Here is a 24,209-nt window from a genome sequence, read left to right as displayed (position 1 = left end):
TAAATTTCATTAAACACAAGCTGCATTGCTACAGTTTTTACTGATTTCCCAGAGTTTGCATCTTGTCTTCTTCTAGGATGGTATGCATCTGTATTTCAAGAGCAAAAGCCAGTCTTTCAATAGTTACTTGTATGAGATTATTACTAGAGACTTTTCAAATGCTTGAAATACTGAAGAACATTTCTAGATTATTGAAGATTTCATCTATTATTGTTTGTTCCTAAAGTAACAGCTTAAAAACTGACTAGTTATTACACACAATGGTAAGCTGTGCCTTTCTAGAGTTACCTATTTTACCTGAAATCCCCAATTTCTGCAAGCTTTACTAGCATTCAGCATGACAGATTATGAAGCCACATGCTACCCCATCATTTTTCACTGTGTTTCTTGGAGGCTCTCTCTCCCTCTGTATAGCCTGCACAAGACTCTGTGTTCTGCAGTCAATTCACACACCTCACTGAACAGCAAGAGCACATATCTAGGCCCACAGCAGGGGGGTTAATTAACTGTGTAAGGGACAGAGCTACCCCTAGAGTTATCTTTTACATGTATACAGAGAATAAACTGAGCTGACACTCAGGGGGAAATCAGTATGCTTTGCAGTCTTCGCGTTCTCATAAAATGACACTAATTTTAAAAAATGAATACAAGTTTAGCAGCAGCTCGAGGTTATACTTGAGTAAGAAAGATCCCATCTGAAACACTGACAAAGGAACACTCAGTTTAAGACTCTTTTCAGACTGGAATAAGACCTTGCAGATGGACAAATGAAAACATTTATCTCCTTGTCATAGCACCTGTTCAGATCTATTGCATTTAATAAAGGTTGGATGCACAGGACAGAGGCACTGGTTGATTACTTTCACATTAAGTTAGCAGAAAATACAGTAACAAAAACTGTTTGCATACAGCACCCCTCCTTTTGGTATTAGTGCCAGCAGAGCTGCAGCAATGTTAATGCCCTGGAAAAGTTTTAGAAAAAAACCACCAGTGTTTTCAAAACGTCTTCCTAAAACACTGCAATGGAGGGGGCTTTCCATCCCAGGAAAATAAATTGTCAAATACACAAGTGAACGTATTAAGACTGATGGCACGTGCACTGAGATCAGACAGGGATACTAAGTAATACAAATGGGAAAACAACTTATACTTCCATTCAAATAATGCAAGCTCAGTCAATCAATCCTTTTGGGAGAGTAGCATCACTCTGTATTCATGAAGTACATATGTGCTTTGAGCAGGAGGTTGTACTAGATGACCTCTGTATCTCCCTTTGTACCTACAAATTTCAACTTACCCCATCAAAACACCAATTTTGGTATCAGCCCAGAATGAACATTAGAAAAATAAAACCTGCATTATATGCTCTTGAGTATACCCCAAGCCTGAACTTCTCCATATTTTTCACTTTCCTGTCTTATAACAATCTTATTTCTTACCACTGAGGCATAACTCACTTCCAAGAAGCATCCTACAGGAGTTTGTGTCTCCAGAGTCAAACTATGTGCTCTATTAACAGTGCACTTTGAGGAGGGTGAAATAATATAAGAATTATATTATTAAGAATTAATATAAGCCCAGGTCAAAGGATGTAACAAAGCCTACCCCCACAAGTGAGCATCTCTGAGATTATCTAATTTGTGATATCTAGACTGTTTGACAACGGGAAGAGAATTTTCTTCAAGTTTCTTTTTTCATTGTAGTGGTTGTGGTAGCTTGGGAGGGTAGGAAGGAGGTTTTGGATGTTTTTAATCACCACTATGTTAGTCTTTGTTATTTACAATTCTTTCCTCAGGGACGTGGCTGTTGGTTTGTCCAGGAACATCCTGACTGCATCAGCACACAGCATGTTAGAAGTGTCACAGATGCCTTTCCTTCTTACCCCATACTCTGCTAGCATTTAAACAATTATGACGTGGAATTTGCAGGGGGTAGAGGAGCAGAAAACTCAGAAGCTGCCCAACCTGGAAAAAGCAGACCTCCTCTAAGTGCCTGCCCCAAAAGGTAAATTTTAATTAAATCAAAATGCCCATTTTCTCATGCTTCAGCATTCTTTGAGCTTCTTGAGCACTTTTTTTAACCATCAAGGGATAAATGTCATAAGAATAATTGCAACATATTAACCTAAAATGATGCTCTACAACATTGGACTGAAGTTACCATCTAGAATTCTTGATTCTGAAAGTGATTTTGGTAAGTCATAATTCTAGCTTTCTCTTAGACTCAGCTGTACTTTGAAACATGAGTGAAAAAAAGCTGTCTTCTTCAGTAGCTCAATCACTACTTAAGTTTAAAGTCTAAAAAAAACACCAAAGCCATCTCCCCCTGTGGTGGTTTGACCTTGGCAGGACACCAGGTACCCACCAAAACTGCTCTGTCAATCCCTTTGTCAACTGGACAGGGGAGAGAGAAAATACAAGGAAAGTGCCATGGGTCAAGAAAAGAACAGGGAGAGATCACTCATCAGTTACGGGTAAAATTGACTCAACTTAAAGAAATTAAACTTAATTTACTACCAATGAAATCAGAGAAAGATAATGAAACGCAAAATCAAAACTTAAAAACACTGTCTCCTCCCCACCACCCCTTCCTGGACTTAATTTTATTCCTGATTCTCTATCTCCTTCTGCCTTGAGGAGCAGGGAGATGGGAATGGGGGTTATGGTCAGTCTGTCACATGTAGTTCTTGCTGCTGTTTCCTCCTCAGGGGGAGGACCCTTTCCCCTGCTCCAGTGTGGGGTCCCTTCCATAAGAGACAGTTTCACAAACTTCTCCTTCCCGTGGGCTACAGTGCATCACAAACTGCTCAGAGTAGGACACTTTCATGGGGTGCCATCCTTCAGGAATGCACTGCTCCAGCATAGCTTCCCTGTGGAGTCACAAGTCCTGAGAGCAAATCCGCCCCAGTATGGGCTCCCTTCTCCTCAGGTACACAGGTCCTGCCTGTGTGCATACAGGGCTTCTCTAGGGTCCAGCAAGGGCTCCTCACAGGATCACAGCCTTCTTTCAGGCCTCCACTTGCTCTCATGTGGGCTTCTCCACAGGTGGATCTCTGCTCCACTGGACACCTCCATGGGCTGCAGAGGCACAGCCTGATTCACCATGCTCTGCACCAAGTACTTCAAGGGAATGCTTGCTCCAGCACCTGGGGCATCTTCTGCCCCTCTTTCATACTGACTTTGGTGTCTGCTCAGCTATTTCTCTCACACATTCTCACTCCTCCCTCCTCTGGCTGCAATCTTCTTCTGCACAACAACTTTATTTTTTTCCTTCTTAAATGTGTTAACCCAGAAGCACTACTGCCATCACTGATGGATTCAGCCTCAGCCAATGGCAGATCCATCTTGGAGCTGGTTGAAATAGTTTCATTGGATGTAGGGTAAGCTTCCAGCAGATGCTCAGAGAAACCACCCCTGTAGCCTCCCTGCTACCAAAACCTTGCCAATGCAAAACCAATATGACCCAGATGTCCCAAACAAATAGCTTTGCTGTTATTTAAGCTGAATCAATGCTGAAGAACTGAGAAGGAAAAAAACACCCTTGTTTCTATTCCAATTCACACATAAAAAACAACCCAACAATTTTTAACCAAGCTCCAAGACAGGACAAATTCTCAGTGTAGCTATGGCTGTGTAAGACCACTGAAAACAGAAGAACTGATAAGAAAGCTCACATCCTCCTAGGCAGAATTTACCAGCCTCCTCCTTTTTTATAACTAGGCAGCAGGAGTGAGGATAGCCACAGTGCACCACCATCTAGGTCTGATTTTCTGTTGCCCATAAATTGTTTTATTCAAAGCCAGAGATTAAGCAATAAACAAGGACTTTGACTGCATAAGGTTTCAGATACCTCATTGCTTCCTGCTTGGACCTACAACGATCTATATAAACCCTCAGGATTTGCAACATAAGCTCTCTAGCAGAATTTAAAAGTTCTGTCTCCAAATAATTCAGTTTGAAATTTGCTTAACAAAAATCATAATGCTGTAATAAATCAGGTTGCTCTCTGCTGTCAGCTTCCAAAAAGTCTTCTCAGCTCTTCCTCGTATATACAACTCAAGGAATTCAGTTCTTCAAAGAACGCTCAAGAACTACTTTAGATTTGTTTCTGTGCATCATCTTCGCACTTACAGTGCTAGGTAACACTGAAAATAGTATCAATTGTGACAAACAAAATGCAAAACTTCAACAGAAATTTTCCATGTGCATCTGTAGCAATCTCTATCCTCTATACTTCAGTTCCAGTCATTTGAGTGCACTGCCATTGTTATGCCTGCTCCATGCATAGGGCTACTATGTGGATCAGTATTCCAGTGGGAGAAGCAAGAGAGACACAGCCTACCTTCCTTTTTGCTGTTTAGGAGCTGCAGGTACATTTACTGGATCTGCATCCCTGGAAAAGGGAAACTACCAAGCCACAGATTGGGTTCAAAGCTGTGGTTACACAGCTGTTTGGTCCAAGACAAATACAGCTGTCAAATGAAAACTGTTTCACCCTTCGTTTCAGTCCTTCCTTTCTGCCACTTCCCTTATGCCAAAAGCTGCATTCATTCAGCTGCACACAAGCCAAGTGAGCAAAATGGATCATGCTCAAAAAATGGCACATCTCAGAGATCATCTTCAGCCAGCTTTTTGACTCGGTCACTGCACAGCAACATGAGCACTAGTTCCAGCACAAGAGAGGGGCAGAAGTCAGCAGCTAGACTAGGCAAGAGGACAGCTTTCACAGCAGCTGTCCAATTTGAAACATAATCAAAGTGGCCATATAATCACAACCTACAAAATTATAAGGTATGGGATACTAACTCAGTTTTGTCTCTGAAATACAGTGAATTTGATGCCTTGGAAGCACAGCACTGGAACCACTGGCTCCAGAGGAAGACAACATAAAGAAGTGCAATCTGACTTTCCTCATTTCCATACAGTGCTTCAGTAATTCCATACAATGACAATACAAAGTGTTATCATCAGCCCAACCACAGGATGTTCTTAAATAGATATTTCTCAGCAACCTGCTTACAGTCTTTCAAGCACCATTAGCAAAAGACCAAAAAAAGAGCAATTTTTAAAAAGCAGGCTTGGGGAGTATTTTCTCTGTACGTCAAGCATTTATTTAAAAAAGCAGGTACTTCTTAGTCCGAGTTACCCAAGGCCTGTTACAAAAATAAAAAGTGCAAAAGCTTCTTAAAGAAACATTTATGTTCCATAATGGGCAACAAACAAAGAATAACTTTCTATACCTTATATGCCACATATCATTAAATGATTTACGGAAATGCACTCAGCCCTACAAAATAAAACATTTCAAAACAGTCAGCATTTTTTAGGCCAGACAACATAACAGAATGCACTGTGGAAAAAAGATACATTTAAGGATACTTTTTATTACTTTTGTTTTCTATAGAATTTAATTGGACTCTTTACCAAAGCAGTTTAAATACAAATATTAAATTACCTGAAGCCTTATAGTAAGTGATTTTTATTTCTTATGATACTACCTTTGCAACCCTTCATCTTCACATCTTTCTCAGCACACTGAAAGCACAGGCCTTTGGGAACATTTCCCAGTTGTAAAACCACCACAGCATACAATAGTGCAAACAAGATATGCACAAGCTGCATCATCTTTTCAGGTGATGCATCCCTCCCTCTCTCCAAAGTCTCTCCTATTTGCTAACTTCCAGAAATAGTAAGTGGACTTCAAAAAGGGTTTCATCTCCAGTGAACAGGAATAGTCCAAGCAGGAATGAGGTAAACAGTGGCTCCACTGAGCAGCTTCCCTTAAAAGCAGGTATGAAAACTGAAATGGACACTGGGAAACACAGAGCAAATAGAAACTAGACTGGCCGGCAAACTGGCAACTGTTCTGAAGAGCTGAGAGGGCATTTGGGTGTAACTGCTCTTAGAATCCGAACCCAAGCACCAGATATAAAACTCTCTTTTGGCATCAATCAGCACCTTACGTCATGACTTCTTCAATAATGGAGAGGAAGCTACAGCCAGAGATACAAATGCTGCTCACCAAACACCAGTAAGGCAGACAAAGAGTAGGAGAACAGGCCAAGCTCCTAAAAACCTTCCAATCAAAGTACAAACACCCCATTACCCAAACTCATAGATAAGAAAAAAGACCCAGTGCTGATACCAAGCTTAGTGAAAACTTTGTCCTCAGAGCTGGCTGCTAACAGGGTCTCTGCACTCCTGCCTTCCTCACTTTCAGTTCAGACACACTCCTGCCCCTGGTTCTGGTCCAAGGTAATTGGTTCATCTTTCAGCCTGACACAGCAGTAATGCTACCAAGTCTTAGTGTAGAGTTTACCAAGCGAGCCCAGGATTATTACAGCACCCAGCACTTCTGCACGGCCTTAGAATGTCATGCTGGTATTAGACACTGTTAGCAGAAAACGTAACTTTACAGAAATTTATACAATTAATTTTCAAAATATTAGGTGGGGAGGGAGGGGGCAAGAAATCTGTTTTCTGAGATTTACTGGCTATCCCAATCTGTTCAGGAGAGCACTGACACTCTATCCCATGGGTTGTGGGTATAATTGCAATGAAAATGCCCAAACAAACAGGAAAATACCACTGCTACATGCCTCAAAGTGGGGTTGATTTTTAATCAACAACCAATTACTCCTCTCATACAGAAGTGTATGAGACATTGTGTAAGCAATAATTCCTTTACCTTTGTGTAACCAAAACCTTGCCTTTTCAAGGAAGGGAGTTAAACTAAAAAGATCTTAAGACTATTTAATATGGGTTCATACATGTAACTAAACACAGAAAAACCTCTAGGACCATAAGCGCTAAGATGAACTTTTTGTCTCAGCATTTTCTAGTCCTAATCAGCATTTTGCAAGAGCTGATCATTAATATTTTAAAGGCAAATAAAGGATGTAATGAAATTTTGGAGACATCTGACCCACTAAAATATTTTTGAAAGCTAAGGCTCAAAATGACTGTATGTGTAAGTTAAGTGGGTCAGGGAAGCTCACTGTCTGCTAAATGCCATAATACATATGGTGTTTAAAACACACTTTTCTGAACAGAGAAATTTAAAAGCTAGCAAAACAGGCACCATTCAAGACAATTGAGCAAACGATGAAGATGACGGAGATTCTATCACTGCAAAGCTTCAAATGATCAGCAATTTTCATTCAAGCAACTTCTGAATAACTTGGAACCCACAAAGACTATTCTCAGAAGTACATCAAATTTAGTTCCACATAGGTAAAACCAAATGATGCAAACCCATTAAGAAATTATGGAATAAAGTGTTTACATCACTTAATACAGTAATCACTTCATACAGTAAAAGGAGATAAGCAGGATAAAGAAAGAGGAAAGGGCAAAACCTGTTTATTTACCCTTTACTTTCTAAAAAGTGCTACCTACATTACTTCATATGCACAGTGCAGTAGTGCCAATGCTTTCAAAGCACACTTGACTATTGTAGCGGATGTACAAGCTTATTAAATAATAACTCTTGTTCTAAAGGAATTTAGTTTAAAAGTGGCATTTGCATTCAAAACTAAAAAGCAGGACAAAAGAAATGCAGAATTTCAAATTAGAAACTCTGTTCTTGAGAACCTGAACTGTCACTTGCTATCCAAATACAAACCCCAGCATATCATACATGGACTTAAATTTACCACTGTCACATTGCAGTCCAAGGTGATTTTACCTTAAACAGGTACACTATATTAATGTCCCATATAGTGCCACACCACTGCTGCAGGGTCATCCTACATAATATTTTGAATATTGCCTGCAATCTTAAAAGAAAAAGGAAGATTTAGGGATACAGAACCTGACACATTTTTATGCTACCGTAATGCACCTTCCTACAGCAAATGATAAACACAATGCATTTGGCATTTACTACAAAGACACAACAAAACCATCAGCAGTGTTTTTACCTGGTTTATCCAGGAAAATGTATTGTAGAGCATCAGTAAGGTACAGCCAGGTAGTACAGCTGTTTCCAAAAACGTTTGGCTATTTATTTCCTCTCTTCTAAGTATTCTTTTTATGAGTATTATTACTCCTAGCTACTTTGGGGACCACGAAAAAAAAAAATTGTGTTTGCAGATCCATCCAGCTGGCAAGCTATTTTGCCCAACAGACCATTTTCTTTGTCTGCTGTTGGTGAGACTGCTTGACTTCTTGCAGCACCTGGAGACATTTGCATTCTAAGTGTCAGTTCTTGAAGTCTTCTCTCTGTAGCCCTCCATGTAAGTGGGATTTAAAGGCCTTCAGACCTTCAGCTAGATAGTCTAAGTAGAACAGATGAAAAGCTAAAGATTAAAAATGGTGTCATATGAATGCCTACTGAACTCTAGCCATAGGATTTGTTAGATTTTAAAATCTGAATTGACACTCACTGAGGGCCTGACCCAATGCTCCTGCTTGCAGGAAATGCACATAGCTCTAAACAAAAGATTGTAGAAAATATTCAAGAATGCAAATTGATCTCCAAATCCATAATAACTCCCAGATTTCATAACTAAAACTCCTCCCCAAAAGATCTTCCCATTAACAGATCAAAACTGAATTTGTAGTATCTGCATTTCTCATTTAACTAAATTGTATTTTGCTCAAAAATTAAGACATTTACAGAAATTTCATTTTTGATTCTTGAAATTGTCAGAAACAAAGCTATGCAACTACTTGAATGCATTTTAAAGTAATTTGAGAGAAATTACTGAGTCTCTCATCAGTTCTTTGTAACTGCTAAAGTCCAAATCTAATTTGTGATAGTGATGTCTAAGTGAATATTTAAAGTAAATTAATATACTAAGTTATTAATAAACTAAGTTTCAAACAGAGAACAGTACCTTTAGGCCACACAATTTAAATTGTCCAGCAGACAAATGTTAAGAGCTTAATGTACTGGGATGCTGTAAACTGCTTTCCCCAAATTATTTACTTGGAGAATGGGATATGTCTGTTTCTTGAGATCTATGACAAAATTTAGAATGAGTTGGAGAACCCAAGAACCTAATTTTGTCCAAGTTGATTGCTGAAGCATTTATTACTAGCCCAAAGGTGTGTGTGGAGCTTTTGATGCTAGAAAGCTGCTGACAATCGTGCAGTTCCACAGCACTCTGGGCTGGCCACAACTCTAAAGAACCAACTGCTGCTCTGAAAAACTGCCATACTAGACTGAAAATGAAGCAATTTATAAAGAGAGTGAATGGATATGGAGCAAGACTCCACAGGCTTAAATACTGCCAAGTATTCAAATTTTCAGAAGTCTAAAATAAAAGGATAGTCACTCGCTGTTCTGCAGAACATGAGGCAGCTCTAAAGCATATATCCCAAAAATTCACATCACGTATTATAGTTCCGATGTAATTTTTTTGTTTTCAAAGGAAAAATAAGCTAAACAAGTTCTGCCTTCTACAAACAGTACAAACAGTCACTGAGGTTTTTCTCATTGAGTAAGGAAAAAACCAGCTCATTTCTCCTTGCTACACAGGGCAGGCTGGGTTCAACTCTTTAACACACTAATGGCCATTTACTATTGACACATTGCCAACATTTTACTGAGGAAACATTGAGAAAGAAAAGGCAGGGGGGAAAAAAGTAATTATAACTTCTTAACTGTTTCTAACTTGCCTCACGTAACTTTGGAGGAAGTTCATAGGACAAAGAAGATATGCTCATTGGAACTTGAGGGCTTTCTCCCTGCTAGTTTTTAAAAGTCTACTGTAAGAAGTCACTTAAATTAAAAAGAGACAGAATAGAACAGGAATTCTTTTTCATAGAACACATCAGATAAACTCTGTAGGGAAAAGAAGTAATGAACTGAAGCCTAATCTTCCTAGTAGTTTTCTATAGTCAGTAGAGTGAGAGTTGCCTTCACAAAGACAACACAGAAAGGTAAAAATTAGGTTCCATTGTCTGATTTACCTCCTGGTGGTGTCTCCCCCACATCTGGACTTCATTTCAGCAAAATTTCCATCGAATTCTGCAGTCACTATAGCCTATATTAACCAGTTATATTACTATTAGTGAGGAAAGTTGAAGAAGACCCCTTGCACTTCACTACCAGTTTTGACAAACTTAGGACAAAGGAGGAGATAAAAAGAAGCTCAAAGAAACATAATTAAAACAAAAACAAAACCACACCAAGGAAACTTACATTTCATCTGGCCACCACTTGTCTTCCCTGACACTATGTCAGATGTCTCTGCTAACTTGCAATCTAATAGCAGCAGAAAAGTTGCTCTAAAGAAACTATACACTTTCTGGAGTTTCTGAAGGTCAGAACAAGTATTTGAGAAGTTAACTCAGAAGTGAATAGTATACTGAAAGAAAGTGACTCTGTGTAATGACCAGAAATAGTGAATTCACATTGACTTGGCCCATATTTGAAGAAATAAAAAACCCCTCTTAATTCCATGAACAGAAAATGAAATCTGAACCAGCTTATCACTTCAGTGAACATCAAGATTTTCTAAGGATGAAGACTGCATTCTCTACCTCCAACAGTGTCAATATAGAAAAGAAAGCACAGAGACTTCATACCTTTTAATACTTTAGGGATGTTCACCCTTTAAGCCCTTCACGACTATCACAGTCTCCACAACAAAATGAGGAAAAAAATCCATAGTGAGAGTAATAAGGACAGACAACATTCAGTTAGAAAAGTAAAACACAAAAAAAAAATCTTTTTATAAAGGGTACATTCATTTGGCCCACTCACACTTCCCTAATATGTCATCTCTCTAAATAATTTCCAGTAAGGTGTATTTTCTCTTTATTTGTCCACTATAAAGGATCCTTAGTCCACCTGTAAAGTGGACTAGTATAATTAACTAGCCAGTATAATTAACAAAAACCAATTCCAAACTAGTATTATAGAAGCAATACAACATTATCACATCCATCTCAGTCCTTTTCGAGCCCATGCAGCAGGAGTTGAACTGAGTGGTTCCTCAATACCTTGTGAGGGTACAACACATGACCCATATGAGGGAAAACACCACCTAACACTGTTTACCGGAGTCAGTCTGGTTCTCGGTGTAGCACCAACCAATAAGATAATATTTGGTAATAAAAGTATTTCAGCCCATGGGTGTACTACAGTCAGTAACTCATAGCATAAAAAGCCCCCCATTTCAGGAAGTGGCTTCTGTTCGAATCAGTACAGGCAGAAAAGAACATCAGAGACAAGCTTTCGTAAAAGCCAGTATAATTAACAAAAACCAATTCCAAACTAGAATTATAGAAGCAATACAACATTATCACATCCATCTCAGTCCTTTTCGAGCCCATGCAGCAGGAGTTGAACTGAGTGGTTCCTCAATACCTTATGAGGGTACAACACATGACCCATATGAGGGAAAACACCACCTAACACTGTTTACCTGAGTCAGTCTGGTTCTCGGTGTAGCACCAACCAATAAGATAATATTTGGTAATAAAAGTATTTCAGCCCATGGGTGTACTACAGTCAGTAACTCATAGCATAAAAAGCCCCACATTTCAGGAAGTGGCTTCTGTTCGAATCAGTACAGGCAGAAAAGAACATCAGAGACAAGCTTTTGCCTGTATTCTAAACAATGAACACACTGTCTTTCTCTCTTCTGCCTTCCAAAATTCAACACACTTCAGAAAACCTGGGGACCAAACAATTCTGATAGTAACTAAAGATCCATACATAAGGCTCTGAAAAGCAGATCCCTGGATTTAATTCCTTTTCTAACTTGCAATAAATAAAAATATTGTTTCTGTGGCTGTGAGGTTGTTCCACTGAGGCATGCAGAACAGAGCAGAATGAACTACTTTAATTTGTTTTAACTTATAAAAATTCATTAGTAGATTTAATCCCTTTTTCCAGCATGCAACTAAGAGGCATTTAAGGGTGCTATACAAAACAGCCTAAATCCCAGTCATCATCATCTAATTCTTCACTTGTCTTCCCCTTCAAGTATAAAAGGGAAAAGGGAATAGTAGGCCTTGAAATAACTACTGATGTGTGAGGTTATCCGGCAAGTCAAAACATGCAGGAGCATCTAATAACCAACTCTCTCCATCAGTAGGGGATTTTCAAGGAAATACTGTAGTTTAATTGCCCATTTTCTATCTACAATGTTGATTTTCAAGAAGAGCAGGCTATTTTGGAGCTATGCCCTGGCTTATATGAAGACGAAAGATGTATCCAACTTGGTTCAATTAAAAAAGTTCTCCAGCTGCCTCCAAATCTGGCTTAAATACAGCATAAACTCAAAAATTAAAAGTTGAGTCAGAAAATCGGTGCTGAGGGAAGAGTGGCAGGGGGGAGGTGTGGAGAGGTTTTCTTTCTTTTAATGACATCACAAAACGGACACTTACATTTCCTAAATTGAGTTATTCCCGTGTTAATTGTACATTAGATATGTAAAAATTAAGTTCACAAACCAACAGTGAGAAGTCTAGGTGGAGTTGCATTAAGAGAAGAATGGGAAATCCAAGTTTACATGCCAGTATGAGTTTAAACATGATTTAAGCTTTATAAAAGGTCTGAGACAGCTTAGCAATATTTCAGTCATATACAAATGATTATAACATCAGTTTTGCAAGAGAATTTGAGGCAAAAGAGGCAGCAGGGAGAGATGCATGCACTCTGCCTATCTACAATCATCTGTGCAATGTCCAAAATTTGCTTCAGCGAGTATATCTTGAGAATATGGAAGATGATAACTTAATGAGAAGTCATTATATTCACACTTTCACACAATGTTTGGATGCAAATTAAATAAATACCAAAGATTAAAATAGTAAGCTTATGCAGATTTTTCGAATATTCACCTCTAAACAGGTGCTGTTCACACCTATCAGTGGGTTCAAAAGGATCCGACAATTCACTGAGGCAGTTAACTGATTTCTTATGTCCAGATAGACCAGTATCTTTTTGACAGGAAAAAATGACTGACTACTTCAAACAGTCTAAGTAGGATTATACAAACAGGTTTTTTCCATGTATTTTACAACTGCTTTATGAACAGCAGGTATAAATGCAGTTGTAGTTGCATGCAAATTAGCATATCTTTATCATTTGGGCCATTTACTTAAAAAAGATCAGTGTTTAGTACAGTTATATGTACAGTTCCAGACAAACAACTGGAACTGAAATTAGGCATCACCTGCCTCAAGCTATTAGTAATTAAATGTTCATATGGCATATTTGCAGACTTGATCCATTACTGACAGAATAACTGGCATTTTAATGTGTCCTCAATCAATCGTGGAGAAAGGAAGTATCAGAAACTCCAGATAAAACTGGCAGGAGTAAGTAGTGACTTTTTATTTATTTCCAGATTTTTAGTCCTAAATTGTGATGGTGCTCATCTGGTACATCTACAACATGCAGGCATACCTTGCCTACCTTCTTATGCACAGGCATGAAGTGCTCTTTCCTACCTGTTAGCTGTACCCAGTTTCCCTCCTGCTCTCCAGCTTTCTTGAGCTTACGTTCCTCTCACCCAACACTGCTGCTTCTCTTTACAGAACATGATGGAACATGTTTTGGGAACAATTTTCTGATAATGTGCTCAAAAAGCCTCCATAAAAATTCACCTTTACTATGATTGACAACTGTTCAAGAAGAACAGTCTCACAGGATGAATTTATGCACACTACCAATCTTTTCATTACTAAGTTATGGTACCTGTAATAAATATAGCAACAGTAATGCTTAAAAGCTATTCCTGACAGTTTTTGGAAACTTAAATAACAAGTTTCCTTTGTCAATCTAAACCACATGTTTACTTTTATTCAACTATACAAAACCATGGATCAATTACTCTGTCATTTTTCATATCTATCCCAAATACCCTTTCTCATTACTTGCTATTTAGTGGCAAGGTTGAAAGGAGTCTCACCCTGAACATACAGGACTTAGAATAATCTCATCTATCTCAATTTGCTGTAAACTCTAAACACAAGCAAAATTGACTAGATTTGCCTATTGATAATAATAAACTTACTTTTATGGTGTACATTTTTTCTAATTATATTCCACCGTTTCAACTGCTCTTCACAATAACGTATGTTAAAGATTTTCCCCCGTGAAAAAATAAAACCACAAGCATCTCCATATAGCATATATATGCTGACAACTATTTTTGATCACTTTTTCCTGCATATATACAGAAATCAAAACAACAAAGGGACCCACTTTATTATTTACATGTCAAGAGGAAATACATTAGAATACAAGTCTAGTTTTCACAACACTATTCTTAGAGATACAATGAATTTCAATGCAACTACAGGAAGAGACTTAGTCATTATGTATCTGTAAGTGCATATACTTTGTTTTTTAAATTAACTATGAAGGAAAGGAGGCAGAAGAAAAGGTACTACTTCAAGATTACATCCCTTCCTCCTTTATGCTAGCCGTGCTCTACCTAAGCCTTTCACCAGTGTCACTGGTAACAATTTCCACCCCATCTCCCCAAAACAAACAAAAAAGAAGTATACACTAAAAACTTCCTCACAGAAAAAAAATTTACAATACATTCTTTAAGTTTTTGTATTGTAAAGAGTGTATTTAACCCAGACAAAATCTGAGTAGTGCAAAGTAATTGTGGGTAAAATTTTACAAATCAGAATGCCAAGAGAAGACACTATCATGGAATAAAAAGCAAAGGAAAAAGTGCTAGACTTTGATTATGAATTTCTTCTAAAGATGTGAAAATATAGAAATAAATGGTGCTCCAAAGCAACAGAATTAATTCACATTTACAACCCAACCTTAGATTTGTCAATTACAACTGCTCTGAAAAACTTACTCTTGACTTCTGTTTACTGAAGAGGGGGGTTCTGAAGAGGGAAAGAAAGAGGAAACCATTTATAAAACCAATGTATTCTGAGTTTCCAAGCTGCAGGTCTCACATTTATAGCTGAGGAGCAAGACTATTAAACTGAATTTCACTTATTGCCCACAGGTTAGAAAAATAAGCATAGTTTACAACTCTGTGAAAATAATACAAGGAGACTAGCAGAGGGAAATCTACTTGTCTGAAGGGTTCAAGCTCACAGGGCTTTAAATGCAAGGTATCTTCAGTTAAGTTTTTTCTCTTTTTGCAGTTTTCCTTTCAAGTGTTAACACACTCCGCATACATTGCTCCATCATCTCTCAGGTGTAACAAATCAAAGCCTTTATTTTCACCTCTGACATTTTCAAAAAACATGTGAATATATGACATACCTTATGCTGTAACAGTTCAACCCTGCATCAGCTAACAATTTTTTTTAGGTTTAAGCCTACACACCGTACAACCTACTTGCTTTCTTTTTGTACTTTGCCGGATCTCCTCAATTTCACAAACTTCTGAACAGAACTGTCATTATTAATTCTCAGCAAGACACCTCAGGCACTATGAATCACTGCAGCGACCGGCAGCAAGCGTCGGCACTCCTCTCACAATGCCTCAGAAACAGAAGGAAGTCCTAGAGCAACTAAAAGCTTTTAGCTAAACCTACCGCTGACTTGGTTCTTGCACAAGTCTTCATCCAACTTCATTAAGTAAGAGAGCAAAGAAAAAGCATGCATTAGGGTGACATAACATTTCACAAGCCAAAAATATTTCATTATTCTGCCTCTCTAACACCAGCATCTCAGCTCCATGTCTCCAGGTAGGGACACCACATAGGCTGGAACTTTAGTTTCTCAAACTTCATTAAAAGCTTATTGAACAGTGATTGTTATGCATCGTATCACTGTCCACAGTGGAGCTGGGCCCTCAGAGTTTTCTCATCGAATATCAGGCACCAGAACTACCTGGCTCTATTCAAGAGTACAGATTACAACATGCTGCACCCCTTCTTAACACAAGCACTGCAAAACGTAAACCATTATAATTACTGTGCAAAACTGCATATTTCTCCATGCTGTGTGAAAATTAAATTGCTAATTAATATCCTGCCCATAAAGCAATTGATAATAATGATTTTTTCCTGAAGAGAAGTGAAAGTGAAAACAGAAGAAGAGCTTTGTTGTAGTCTCTAAGGTGCTGCTTAACTGCATTACTAAGCCACAGATTTCTATACAACAGATTCCTGCAAATAAACAGGGAGTGAGCATTTCTCTGCACAGGGAAGTTGTGGTTCTTTTCCCAGAACTTTTATTTACCATGACCATTGCATTTTACCATGCATACTACTTTAACAACATTATCATCTGGAACACTGGCAGCTCTGCAGTCCAGTAGTAGAGATAACAAAATATTTAAACTTCAGCAATCATGGAGAAGTTTACTGCTGTTCTGAGAATCAAACGCACAAAAATACAAAGAAGGAACTACTGTGACTTCATACAGACTGTATTCACTGTGTGGTAGAAGAAAACTCAAACTTATTTTTCAACATCTTTTGGAAACTTTAACCCATGTTCATCCCATGAACAAGTGTACTTTAGCACTTTGAGTTCAGTAGAAAAAATATAGCTCAATTTCTAGTGATGAGTAATTTAAAATACATGTTAGTATAGACCATTCTGCAGCATAACTTCACAGAGTTATAAATACAAGATTAAAAGTTATGGTAGGATGTACTTGCTTTCTTACATTCCACTCAGTGTCTCACTGCCTGTCCATGCTCATCACGTGAACTCGTAGTCAATACAGCTTGCTTCATGGCATCAAGACAAGCTCATTTTGAAATTACCATGGGCATCCAGAGCTTACCAGAGAATCCTGAAACAGCTTGCTGTGAGACATAGCCACATGCAGAGGCTCATGCTGGTTTTAGAGAATAAATCATCTTCAAGAGAGACATGCTATCACATCAGCAAAACCTCAGTTTTTGTTGAACTACTATTCTCATTAAAAAATAATTTTCCTTTTTATCCTTACATGTTTCATCTTAGATTCACTGTTCCCCTATTAAAACATACTATATTTTTTTCAGTAAACAAAATTTCTAGATAAATGTAAATCACTGCCTGGCTATTTTTGTAGGGATAGTAATACTCAAAACAGAAGACATGCAGCTAGTAACAGACAAATGGAGGTATCTAGTTGTGACACTCATGCATTTTACCAATGATCTAAAATGTTTTCCTCTTCAAAGGTCTAATCTATTGATCTAATTTGGTTCCATTATTGACATATTAAGCAACACAATTAAGAGACTGCTTAAGTCAGTTTACTGGGGATGGGATAGTGTGGTGTATGAGGGGTTTGTGCATGTGTTGCTCTTTTATGTTTAAAAAATAACAGTGAGAATAAGTTCTGCAGATATCTCAATATTATGTCTTTTTCTTCCTGCTATTCACAAGGCCCATGTTCAAGTTCAACAGTCTTTCCATTAAGTATTCAGTTGTAATAATTACTCATACTTTAGAGCTGTCAAACAGAATTCCTACCAAATGGCAAGCATAAGACAATTGTGGTGTAATTTATCATGGTAAAAGCATCCAACTAATTTTCAAATTGTCTATTAAGTACCCATAATTGACATACATTTAGCTGGTCTTGACATTAAGAAAAGTTCCAGCATACTCACCCGTACACCCAGTGTCGATCTGCTAAGTCAAAATCTAAAGATTTGTCTAAACCAGAATGGTTGATTTCAGATGTTGTTTCAAGATAATAATAAAGAGAATGACAAAATTAATCCATTTTTCCCTCTCCCTTAGTAAAAAAGGTTAGTTTCAACACAAGAAATATTGCTACAACTTCCACTGACTAAACTAGTTTCTTGTTTGATAGACTCACAATAACTCATTCTATCCTTTGTTGAGAAATCAAATAAAAATCAAAAACGTCTGGTTGCCCACGCTTATTTTTGCACTTAAAGATTTAGCAGCTCTCTTGGAAGCTGGGAAAAGAGACATCTTTAGAACACAGTGTTAAAAATACATATCTGTTTCCCTACCTGTTTCTCACTCAGAGCTGTGATTTTGGCTTGAAGTTCATGAAGTTGTTTCTTCAAATCAGCATTCTGATTAGAAAGAAAAAATATCTGTGAGAAAGATATTCCATTTGTTAACAAAGAGTAGTACCAGGAAGGTGGGTTTTTTTGTTTGTTTGTTTTGTTCTTGCATAGTGCACTACAAATACAGCACCTCTGGATGTACAGCCAATAAAATTCAAATGGCTCAACAAAGCCTTATTTAAGTCACTGAGTGCAACAATAATCAGAGGACCTTTCTAGCACTCAAAGAGATAACCCGGTTTGGAAAGAAGATTTCATTAAAACATCCATTAGTGCTTATCACATTATAAAGCACATTTGTACATTTCATCTAGTTTACAAATTAAACAATAAATGTTTGTTAATATGTAATACAACAGTATCATACTGTATACAACAGTACACTATGGTATATTATCTAAAACATTCTCATCTATGCTACTTACGCATAGACATTTACACTTAGCTATGTAGAGTATCAAGCATACCTACTAAATCTTAATTGACACATATATCAATTGAAGGCAAACATACTTAAGTCCTTATTTCCACGTATGCTTATGCCTTAAACTGTGCTAAAGAGAATTATATTTGCCTTGACACATCATTCATATTAGCACTTTGCTCAGAGTAGCACTTTTCAAAGTTTCAGATTCTAAAGCCATAAGCAACACTAGAAAGATGCAGACAGAAAACCATTTTTACCAGGACTTTTTCTTTTCTACTGAAATAAAAAAAAAATTAAAGAAACGTCTGTCCTTGGTTTAAAACCTGTGAAGCCCTGCAGAAATGTGACAGGGATTCAAGCTCTCCTTAATTTTTGTCCTTTCTCACTTTTTTGTTATCAATTATGTTGCAAAGTTTTCATACTTGATTATGCAGGTTTAGTCTGCTAAGCCGAAATATTAAAACACACGACTAACATAAGCACAGGAAGTTCATGCATATTCCTTATTTTTACATTCCTCTAATTTTGAAATGCACTTTGATCTTAGTTTGCAGATAGCCTCTGATTCCAGCAAAACCAGATATTGACCAGTCATCCTCCCTACTTCCAGATTCTACTTAATAACCTGGGATAAAAATGCATTAAGAGCATTGGAAACAGGGACCAGATATATTTTCCTGATTCTAGGAACTTTGCATGGCTGCTTGAAGCATGACCTCACTTTTAGCAAGTATGAACTGAAAGTGAACTGCTCTGCAGACTAATTGTTAGCAGACTGGACCAGCAAATACAAGCAGCAGATCTTACCCAATCCCATCAGAATAACAACATTCAAAAACCAGATTTTTCAATACACCCTGCTTAACCCTCCCTGTCAGAGGTTTAACTGCTTGAGTGTTATTAAAAGCTGTCTTCTCACTTCACTGAGCTCAGAAAAAAAAAGTACACTCAGAAAATTACAGGACATTTACTATTGTATGGGGATGGGAGATCTTAACAGCAAGCCTCAAGTGAGCAGCCTTTATCCCTCTACTCAACATTTCAGACTGGTCTGAGAGCGACAGAGCACTCCCCATTCAAGAGTGTTTATCTGCTGTATAAGAAAACCCAGGGACCTTACGCAGTCTTTGAGAAAGGGATGGCTTCTGCTGTCTATGCAGGGAGTCCAGTTATCCAAATTTAGAAGTTCTGAAACTTCCCAAGGCCAAGTGTCCGTTCTATGGACAATACGGGGCTGCTAAGATACCCAAGACAGACAATCTCAACACAACCTTAAGCTATATTGTTCTGACAAAATTTTTTTGGACAGAATATCCTCTCTCTTCTTGTACTGCAAACCTTCTGATACTCCAAAAATGAAAAAAGTTATTGCAAATAATGGCAGATTTTCTAGAGAGCAGCTTCCAATAGAATCAGAAACTTACTGCTCATCTGAACTGCACCACAGCCCAGAAAAGTCACTTGATTTAAACTATTAAGAATATGCACGAGGCAAAAAGCTCCATAATAGCAAGAATTTTGGTTTTGTTTTAAACAATCCAACAGTCATTGTTCAAAAACTTATGAACAACTTTTCTTCTAAACACTGTGTTAGCAAGGAAGAAGGTGATCTAGAAATAACTAAAATCATTTACTTCATGCACTGTAATTTCCTGCATTTTAAGGAAAATTATTTAATATAAAATAAATAGTTACCTGTGGATCTTGCTTCATTTGGGCAACCAATTTCTAGAAAGAAAAAAAAAACGACAATACAATGAAAATTTTCATTATGAATATCTTGAACAATTTAAAATTCAGTATTTTTAAAGAACCTTTATAAAAGCAAAATATTTTGTTTACAGCATTTCAATAGCAAAGCCTGGAGTTCAGTATTATATTCATTCTTATTCATTCAGTATTATATTCATTCTTATTAATACAGTAAAAGTACTGTACTAAGCCATCACTTTTGCTCCTCCTAAACAGCTCTTGAACAAGTGATGCTTTTTAAAGACAATTTAAGCCAGCTGGGTAAGATAATCTAATAGCTGTGCCTCCTCTAGAATTGCTGGCCTCTTTGCTTGCAGTCACAAGAAACACAAACCACAGATATCTGCTGCAGGCACAAAAGCTGTTTGTATATTCAAGGGCAGAATGTTTCAAGTATTAAAGCCCTGCCTGTGTGTTGACTTGGCTGGTACCAGATGGAAGACCCATGTTCAGAAGTATCTTTGCCACTTTTCTCCCTCAGAGAGAGATTGAGATCATTGTAGAAGAGATGCCCTCTACATCCAAAGGAAAACAGACAGATTGTTACCATTCACTATTCTTCCTCTCTCACTTCCTTCAGGCAGCTGCAGGAGAATGCTGTCTATTGCTAAGCAAGGCAAAAGTTACCAAAGAAAACCAGAGGCCAGAATGAAGACACAATGTAAACCAAAAACTCCTAACATCGTTTTTTGTAAATTTGTAGAAATGTATTTCTCTAATGTTTTCAAAGATTGCGTCTTAGGTTTAGTAGCTACTAAAACACATTTCTTCCACTGATCTGCTTTAATTACTTTTTGAACCAGGAAACCATTCTAAATTCTGTGATGGTAAGTTCCCAAGTTAAATTACAGGACTCTTATGTAAAAGGATGACCTCCTTTTTCTTTTGAATCTGTTTCCTTACAATGCAAGCATAAAGGACTAATACGATTACAGAAAACCAGAGCTGACTTGAGTCAAGAGGAGTTGGAACCTGGACTTGATGATCCTTACAGATCCCTTCCAACTTAAGACACTGTATGATTATATGGCTGCTTCTCTATGCAGCTCCTTCTTACATTTTTTCCACACCACATATTTCCCCATCAGTCTTCACCTCTTCAGACCAAATGACTCCTCATGCACAAATCATTCCATTGCTTTGCTCACTCTTGGCACTCTTCCATAACTCCCTAGTTTGTCTCTATCATCTGGAGACAAAGTTTAAAACTACGTGCAACACTCAAGTACTCTGTACTGCAAAAACTCCTTCCATGGTGCCAACAGCCAGTTCACAGCCTGCTATTGCAGATGTAAAACTGGGCCCGTTTTTCCAAAGTGCATCACTTGGCATTTATCTACTCTGAATATTATTGTTTCGTCATGCTGCCATTCGGCATCACGGGAACAGACTTAGCTTATTTTTCCTCGGTGCTTCCTGCCACATTGGAGCTTGACAAGCAACAAATCTGTCAGTTTTTATATAAAGTGCTCCTGCAGACGCAGTCATAAGACAATATAGTCAGTACTGTAAACTACTCATAACATATTGCTAAATTTTTGGATCACACAGTACTACGTCATGCAATCCTAAGGAAAAAAAATATTCCTCTCAAACATAAGCTAAATTTAAGGTATTTTAAAAGCTACTAATCTTTCTGCCATGAAATAAGAAAAGGACAAGGATGCTTAAGGTTCCTTCCACACATCAGCTTGAGGAATCATCCGTGAAACTCTATCCTTCTGTAAGAATAGCTAAATACAAGTCCTTTAACACCTCTTGTGATCAAAACTATGAAGAGTAGTCTGTTTCAAATTTATCTTAATTAAGTCAAAACAGCAGCAGAATTAACTGCTTAGACTTAGATGCACCTCTTCTCAGGACAAGCAATATAGCTTTGACATGGAAGACATTTGAATATTCAAGTTGTGCACTCATACAGAAGTGATCTGGTCAGGCATCATTCATGCTGGATTCTCTGATCATAGAAAGTAGACAAAAAAAGTAGCTTTTTCTGAACAATTAAACACCTTTTTGGGGTTCTTACTGGTAGTTTTAGATACACTTTGCCAAAGCAGCATTATGAAAGCTTCAGACAGAGTTCTGGAAATGAAACAGAAGAGGCAAAACCCAAGGAGCTATTCTGCAAACAAAACCACATCATACTGAGCATCACTTGTACAGCCATGTAAGCGGTCACAGGCAACACGCTGCATCAAGAAGCTGGGAGGGTTTGGCTACAGAGCTGAGCTGAATTCCTTATGCTCATCACAGACACCTGTCCACCCCTTCCAACAGGACAACAAACCATGACTGCGTGAGTGTCATCAAGCTTTGTTAGAGAGTCCTCAGAAAAAGAAATACTAGAGAAGTAAAAGATGACAAGAGACAATTCTTCATAAATCCTGAGTGAAAAGTAGGAGCATATTATATCTCATATATTATATCGCAAAATTCAGAGCTATATGAGAAAGTTCAAGCATTTCATTTGAAGACTTTAAGTGTCAAAACCAGTTTAATGTTTATCAGTGTGCATGCTGACAAGCAATAACCATGCAAGCATAGTTCACAAAACCTTTACTGAAGCACCCAGCATTTTGCTGCAAGTGTTATTTCCCACTGTAAGCATATAGACTTTTTCTTAGCCTTAATTATAGAAATACACAGCATCTTGAATTAAAAAAGACAACCTTCTGATATCATAGTTTTTCTAGTTTCACAAACTAAAACCAAATCTAATTAAAGCTGATTTTTGTGCAAAGCTCACTTTTAATGGCAGCTGGGAAAAGTTAAAGCAAAGAAAGTAAAAAACCCCACCAACTTTAAGCTGTTTAAAAAAGGTCTTTTTGGACCTTTCTCAGTCTTCATCCCTGTTCATCAGTGTCATTGTGAACAGACACTAAAAGTTACTCAAAATTCAGTTTTAAAATCTTTGGTTCACTTGGGCATAAAGGGGAATGAACATGCACACAAGGGGTAAACACTGTCATACTAACATGAGCATGATTAACATTGTGATTGCTTTACTGTAATTAATACTTGAAGAAAGTACTTACTGGCCTTAAACATTTCTATGTCTGCAGCAAAATGCCATGGCAATTTCTGAACTTCCTTATCTCCACAAAAAAAGGTCACTGAAGTTTTGACTACAAAGACCTTGGAGTTACTGAAGAGAGCAAAATACTCATCTATAGTTCTAGAAATCCATCCTTAGCTTTTTCAGGGTTTGCTCCCTGGCTGTAAGATATATTTTGCTAAAGCAGACATAGCTTGATTTTACCAATTCACCCATTCAAGTTCTTGCAATATGCACAGCATTGCCACAAGTACTGAACAAGCCATCCAGATCACATTTTAGACAACTCACCAAACAATTTTGAAACATTTTCCAAATTCCATATGATGGACTACACTGATCAATGTTAATTATCATACGTTTCTTTTATCCACTGTGAGTTTCAGATATCTGAAGAGCATCAGAAATACTTGGAGAACTATGTTTAGAAAAGGTCTCGTTAAATTTAACATTTCAAGTTTGCAGCTAGTCTGTGTCTACGGCTGTAATAATTTTCTTCTAAGAATTAATATGCATATGTCCTCCTGTATTTACTACATCAGGTTTTAGTATCATTACTTGTAATAGTTCCTCATTGGCATTGTAAAACAATGGCAAACTGCAACCTTGCTGCCATATAGTATTGAAGAGGTTACTAGTAAAAAGACCCAACATGTAAAAATTTACAAAGCCCAAGCACCACAACGTTTTGGTTATCAAGAATATAGTTTAGAACCTACTGAAGTAGAAAACATTCCAGAAGAGAAGCACCAGATTAAACTATGCAGCACTATATACCTTTCACTTCAAAGTTCCTCCACCATATTCCTCCATTGCCAACTGAATACTGAAGTTGGCTGCAGAACATCAGAAAAGCCTTCCAGATAGAAGCAGCTGAACACTGTTTTCAGAATGTTTTTATTACTGCTACAAAATACAAAGAAAAAAAATCCCCACCCACAGTTTGATATGTAGATTTTCCACATTTGCTAAAAAACAACAGGTGGTCAGGTCAAAATGCAGAGTATAAAATTCTGAAGTAGTTTCAAGCTTATAAAACAAT

At 37.6% G+C, this 24,209-nt stretch overlaps 1 protein-coding gene across 8 annotated transcripts in view; it reads right to left on the bottom strand.

Annotated features, from left to right (window-relative positions):
* PHF21A (PHD finger protein 21A) overlaps positions 1-24,209 on the bottom strand; it is a 125,497-nt gene that overhangs the window by 66,182 nt on the left and 35,106 nt on the right. For 4 of the 8 annotated variants that reach the window (XM_041397254.1, XM_041397245.1, XM_041397280.1 and 1 more), the window contains 2 exons: positions 20,056-20,088; positions 17,874-17,960 (listed from right to left, as the gene is read on the bottom strand). In XM_041397254.1, coding sequence (XP_041253188.1) covers positions 17,874-17,960; positions 20,056-20,088 — 120 coding nt within the window. The remainder of the gene's footprint in view (positions 1-17,873; positions 17,961-20,055; positions 20,089-24,209) is intronic. The other 4 variants (XM_041397270.1, XM_041397296.1, XM_041397262.1 and 1 more) reach the window with 1 other exon arrangement.

Source organism: Onychostruthus taczanowskii, unplaced genomic scaffold (assembly GCF_017590055.1).
Source record: "Onychostruthus taczanowskii isolate IOZ18803 unplaced genomic scaffold, ASM1759005v1 scaffold1, whole genome shotgun sequence".
Lineage (NCBI taxonomy): Eukaryota > Metazoa > Chordata > Aves > Passeriformes > Passeridae > Onychostruthus > Onychostruthus taczanowskii.
The sequence above is the reverse complement of the archived record's forward strand: the minus strand, read 5'-3'. Positions and strand labels throughout refer to the sequence as shown.